The sequence below is a fragment of the Alligator sinensis genome, unplaced genomic scaffold, assembly GCF_000455745.1.
Source record: "Alligator sinensis unplaced genomic scaffold, ASM45574v1 scaffold674_1, whole genome shotgun sequence".
NCBI lineage: Eukaryota > Metazoa > Chordata > Crocodylia > Alligatoridae > Alligator > Alligator sinensis.
In genome coordinates, this window is record NW_005842032.1 from 519347 (window position 1) to 525346 (window position 6000).

General features: G+C 38.5%; 1 protein-coding gene across 27 annotated transcripts in view; it reads right to left on the reverse strand.

Annotated features, from left to right (window-relative positions):
• Nucleotides 1-6000, reverse strand: part of ANK3 (ankyrin 3) — a 595175-nt gene that overhangs the window by 489466 nt on the left and 99709 nt on the right. The window contains exon 1 of one of the 27 annotated variants that reach the window (XM_025202605.1): nucleotides 5675-5696. The exons of the other annotated variants lie outside the window; for them this stretch is intronic. Coding sequence (XP_025058390.1) covers nucleotides 5675-5677 — 3 coding nt within the window. The 5' untranslated portion in view covers nucleotides 5678-5696. Of the gene's footprint in view, nucleotides 1-5674; nucleotides 5697-6000 lie in introns of those variants that run through there. 27 annotated transcript variants of the gene reach the window in all.

Below are 6000 nucleotides of genomic sequence, written 5' to 3' on the forward strand. Positions count from 1 at the left end.
ACAGTAAAGGCATAAGTAGCTTTAATCTCATCCTAAAATAGGAGCAATGACCATCATTTTCTCATCAAAAAGTTTGAATATAATGGGAATTAGAAAAAACAAAACTTATTGAAAATATACTTCCAACAGGCTTAAAACCCCCATGTTACACTGAATTTCAAACTAAATGGACAATGTAAAGAATAGGTAATGAGCAATTATTAGCAACAGGTCTAGACGTATGGAAGCCATGGGGAAAAACTCCTCAAAGGTCCCATTTTTAATAAAGTTCATAAACTAAACAACAGTTCTAGCCTGAAATTAAACTTTTTTTCCAACATTTTTTTGGCTGTAATTCTGTTGAAAACACAAACAATTATTTATTTAAAACAGAAAGAATTCCACTTAAAATGAAAAGCTCACACACACACACACACACACACACACACACAACATCCTAAAGTGCTTTACAGGTAGAAATCATCTCACCCTACTAAAAAACAGACATTTGTGAGCTGGACACATATCTGTCATTGAGAAGCAACACTGAAAACAAACTACTTAGTACAGCAATGATGTACACAGTTTCAACTAGAAGTTACACATGAAATTTATATAAACAACATTTCATTAGTGGAGTCAGAATTTGGACAATACCAACTCTTGCCCCTACAAAAACCTCCACTGGATTTCTACTGAGCACAAGGGGTCAAAACTTCACATGCAAAAATTAGCCCTGCATTTATTTATGAAGTATGCATGAACTGAACAACATCAAATATGCTAAAAACAGCACATAAAACAACAAGTAAGACTAGATGCAAAGCAATAAATGGGCATTTTGCTGTCAGGTGCCAAGTGTGAGTTAGCATTCCTAGACAGCATGAAAATTTCCCCATAGAATAAGAGTGGGTGGATGTCTTGATATGATTGTCCATTTCCAATTTTTGATAGAAAATTGTGTGGGTAGCTTCTATTATGCACAAAATAATGTAGTCAAATTAAAGATCCAACTAATTATTTCATACTTTTACAGTATAAATTAAGCCATGAAGGACTGCTTCAATCACTCATTTTAGATATTCCAAATAGCATCTAAAGATCTTTTTTCTAGTATAAAGATTAATATAATAATTACAGTGCATTCTCCATACAAAGGAAATGCTCACTCTGCTTGCATCAGTGTGTGCAAGGGTAGAAATATCAATTTGTTTTTGGATCTCACAGAAAAACATGAGCTAGGTATCATTTTAATGCATGGTCCTTTTGAAGTACCTAAAGAGATTTGGAGAGTCAAACATAAAGAAGAGAGATTCTTCCTGTTATGGCAAAAATTAAAATATCCTAAACATTTTAGCAACAGATCTTCTAATAAACAACTCTCCAAAGATATTCAATATATCACTTTATTTTCTTCTTATAGCTCACCAGATAAGGACATGGGTTTATTTAGCATTGTTAATATTCTGTTAAGCATTAGGAATTATGAATTTTAACCTTACATCTTACAATGAAAATAATTAATAATACATTAAGGCTAAGTACAGACAAATAAAAAGCCCGAGGCTGAATTGATTCAATCTTCACTGGTTAGTCACAGCTGCATAGATTGACCCAATAAGTAAGTGAACAGACATTCAATTTTATTCCAGAAATGTAGCCACATTCCTGAAGTGGCCCAGGCCAGATGTTGGGGGGCACTAAAGCACACCTCCCTGCTCAGCTGGAACAGACAGCTTGAGCTTCCTGGGATGCTGAGGGACAATGAGTTAAACTTGAAACTGGAGGAGATCTGGGACAGAAGTTCAATAAACCAATTTAACCTAAATCAGTTAAGTTTGATACTACATCCATTCAGGTTTATCTTAAACCAGTTTTGGTGACTTTGGAAATGGTTTATGTACACTGAACTTCTGTTGTGTTACAGATTTGAATCACTTAGGCTAGGAATAGACATTACACATAAACTGGTTTAAGTGATCAGAAACTGGTTTAAACCTGTAACAGAACAGATGTTCAGTGCACATAAACCAATTTTAAAATGGCTGAAACCGGTTTGAGAAAAACCTGGTTGAATGCAGTATCAGACTTAACTGATTTGGGTCGAACCAGTTTATGCAATGCCTGTCCCAGACCCCTTCCTGGTTTAAGTTAAACCAGAGTCCCCCAGCATCCCAGATGCTTTGCAGCACTGGGCTGTCTGTGCTGAGCTGTGCTCTCTCCTCCAGCCCAGAAGGACTGGCCCCACCCCTCTGCTCCCTGGCTGCAGCTCTGGCAGAGACTGCAGGTACAGCAGCATCTACTTGGCTTCCTCCTGCTCCCCCCACTTCCCCTCACCACTCCCTGCTGAAGCAGGGATTCCCCCCTCCCCTCTGCCTTACACAAACACCTCTCTGCATTACCTAGCATACCACATGTTGGCTACAGTCCATGCTGTGGGAGACAGGACAAAGGCAGATAGGACAGTGTCTGCTTAGGGCTTTTTGGAGCTAATCAATAGGTAGCGGGTAATGTCCCTCCATTCCTTCCTTGGAAAAAGCTATTTAAGAAGAGCCTGAACTAATGAGAGAGGCTATTGGTTTTGTTTGATGGCCTGATAAATGCTAATAACTCCCTGTGTAACTCCCTGCTGTGTAACTAAATGCTTTATTATCAACAGTGAGGGTGGGGGGAGAGGGAGGGGAGTCCCTCCCTAATCAGCCTGGCCATGTCCCCGATCAGCTCAGCACTATGGAAAGGAAGGGCTGCTCAAGCACCCCCCAGCTTCTAGCCTGAGCCACTGCAGGCATGTGCCTACATTTCTGGAATGAAAAGGGACTGTCTAGCCACAATCAAACCAGTTTAAGCTTTGCAGGCTAAACTAACCTACAAATATTGAATCAATTCAGGCTCAAGCTTTTTGAATGTCTGCCTCTAGCCTTATACCAGTTTATGTGTAAGTTCTGTCCCTAGCCTAAAGGCTCTCCAAAGACTTGCAATTAAAGAATGCTGGAGAGAAAGGGAGAGAGAGAAGGGAAGTACATATTGTACTAGACACACTAGACACTAGAGGTGAAGACTTTCTAGGCATAAAATGTTCCTATTACTTGCATCTATCAAAACCCAATGCAAGTCTGGTAGGAAATTCTATAGAACTAACAATACAACTTTAATTTTTTTGTATTTCTATTTTATTCATCTTTTATTTTTATTTTCCAGTGACTCTAAAAGCTTTCATAATAAACAGAAAAAGAATAAAATATATCCCTCAATCCATTTCTTCACCAAACACCCAAGAAAATATGCTAGCTTTACAACAACTTGTCCTAAGATAAGCAAAATCCTTGTTCTGGCAGAAAAAGGAGAAGCAGATTCATATGGCCAGCTACCTCCAAAATCTGTTGGTTTCAATGGATCTGATGATTATGTCTATTGCAGTACTGTGAACAAGTGGCGTTCTCACAAACCTATCACAGGACTGATGGGGGAAAAAAAATCAGCAGCTATCACCTGGAAACTCAACTCAAAGTTGGTGCAGACTATAAAGCCATGCTGTAAGGTTCTGTCCACATCACCATGTAGTAACAACCAGACAAGGCAGGCTTTTACCAAGAGCCATTCTAATTAAAGCACCCAGAGCATCATGTGTATCAGTGTCCCTGTGCTAAAAAATGGTGGCTCATAGAGCTTTAGTTAAAGCACCTCTGCCTCCATTTTTCAGCACAGGGATGCTGATACATGCAACACTGGAGTCTGCTGAAGTGCAGTAATTATTGTACTATAATTACAGTGTCAGAACAGCTTCAATGCACAGGTATAGGCGCCCCTAATTTTCAAAGCCTCTTTCAGACAGGCCGTGAATAAGCTGTTCCAATGCCCATGTTGTTTCAAATGAGGCAAAGGCATGAAACACGATGTTATTGATATACTGAAATCACTCTAGCCCTGTTCCATCACAAGTCCTCTAAGTGGTCTGGCATCCTTTTTGAGCAAATAATGACTGGACAGGATTGTATGATATTTTGCAGGAGAGAGCTGTCAGACCAGAAGAGCAACTGCCCCAAACAATGCTGTAGGATGTAGGACATCCCACAAAGAAGAAAAAGATCAACGACAATTAAATACAGGGATACATAAAGAACAATGTAAGCACTAAAGTAACTTAAAGTGCAGAAGCCAAAACAGGCAAATTTTTAATGGCAACTATAACTGTGAACACATAGTGGTCAATGTCTGAATATCTTTACCAGTATTTAACAGAATGTTTCTTTGTGCATGTTTAAGGAACAAGTTCTTTAACTTTACTTATAGTGTTCTGAGTTGTGTAAGTGTTTCAAATGAAAAGAGGCCACTCAATAGTGTACTTATAACCTAGGCTAGGTATAAATTACACATTCTGCAGCTGCAAATTATATGACAATATTCTGAATTTCCCGCCCCCCCCTTCCAGTGAGGGACAGTGCCACAGAGGCAGGAGAAGGGGTAAGTTGAGTGGGGCCCCAGGCAGGTGGAACTTACCTGCTGGGGAGGCACACCCTCAAATAATTTTTTCTCGATCTGCAGCCCCCACAGACTTACCTGCTGGGGGGGGGGGGGTGGCATTGGCGCACAGTAGATCTTGGCGTGATTTTAAATGCCAAAAGTGATTTTTTACTTTAAAAAGTTGGAGATCACTGACCCAGGGGAATGTCCCACTCATATCTCATTACCACACAAGGAGCAAACCCCTCTATAGAGACTGCAGTATCATTGACATACACAAAGGGCTATTTTGTATTTGGTGTTCAGAGAGTAGGTAATTAACTCAGCGGAAACACAGAAATACTGTATTTTGCTGTTTGATAACATTAAGCTTTGAAACACTTCAGAAATTGAACTGGACACCATATCTTTATGGTATCCATTCTTATTCTTAAAAATCTATAGATATTTAATGTGAAATATAAGTTAATGCCAATGTATTAACAATCCCTGCTTCCACATATTAAACCAGAAATGCTAGAAGATGGGTATGTATTGCCCAAATAGCAGATACCACTATAACAATATTTTAACAATACAAGCAAGTAGTTACCATATCAAGTCTAACTAACTACATACACTGTCACAATGCAAAAATCAAATCCAGCCTCTTATTTTTCAGTTTCAGATCAAAACTTCAGAATTTTATATTTCCATTCTGCTTGAAAACTCTGCAACATCTCCTAAATGACAACTAAATACATGGAAACCTCTCTGACTAATTTCCAACACACAAAAGGTAATACAATTATCTAGCTCAAATAAGACTGAATTTCAAAACCTGCTAAGAGTCTAAGAATAGCCCTTTAATTAAAAATTTATCTCATTCTGACAAGGGTCCGTGGCATCCTATGTAGCTGTCTGACCTTCTGCTTGCCTTGACACTGTGTTTTTAATTCTACCACACTAAAATATCTCTTAAATTGGTATCTGGTTTGTAAAATGGATTTCCTAACTATGAAGGAAAATGTGGACACTTTTCAAAAGGCAACATTTCAAAAGAACCGTTCAAAGTGGGAACATATCTATGAAAAAATCAATACCCAGCACTCCAGCAAAGTGTCTGTCATTTCATCCTCCTTCCAGCAAAGCCAAATGGAGCTGGTTACCAAGAAAACAATATGCTGCTGCTGCTAGATGTTAGTATAAATGCTAGAGATAATAATGTATGATAGGAGGAAAAACACACACTTACCATTACTTTTTCAGAAAATATATTCCAATAGTATCCACAGGCCCTGCATACCAGTATGTTCCTATTGCCTTTATTGTTTTTATTCCATAAATTGACAACAGCAATAGGAGCCAAAGAAAGTGATAGTAATGAAGACAGGGATGCTCAGTGCCACATTCACTTACCTGTAAAAGGAAAAGCATAAGGTTTAAGCACACTAATCACAGAAGTTAGTAATCTCTTTAGATGGCTGCTAATTAACTTTGACACAAAGGATCATGTGATAAGGAAAAGGAACATATAATCTAGTCTTTTTAAAAGGTACTGATTGGTTAACCTAGGGAAAG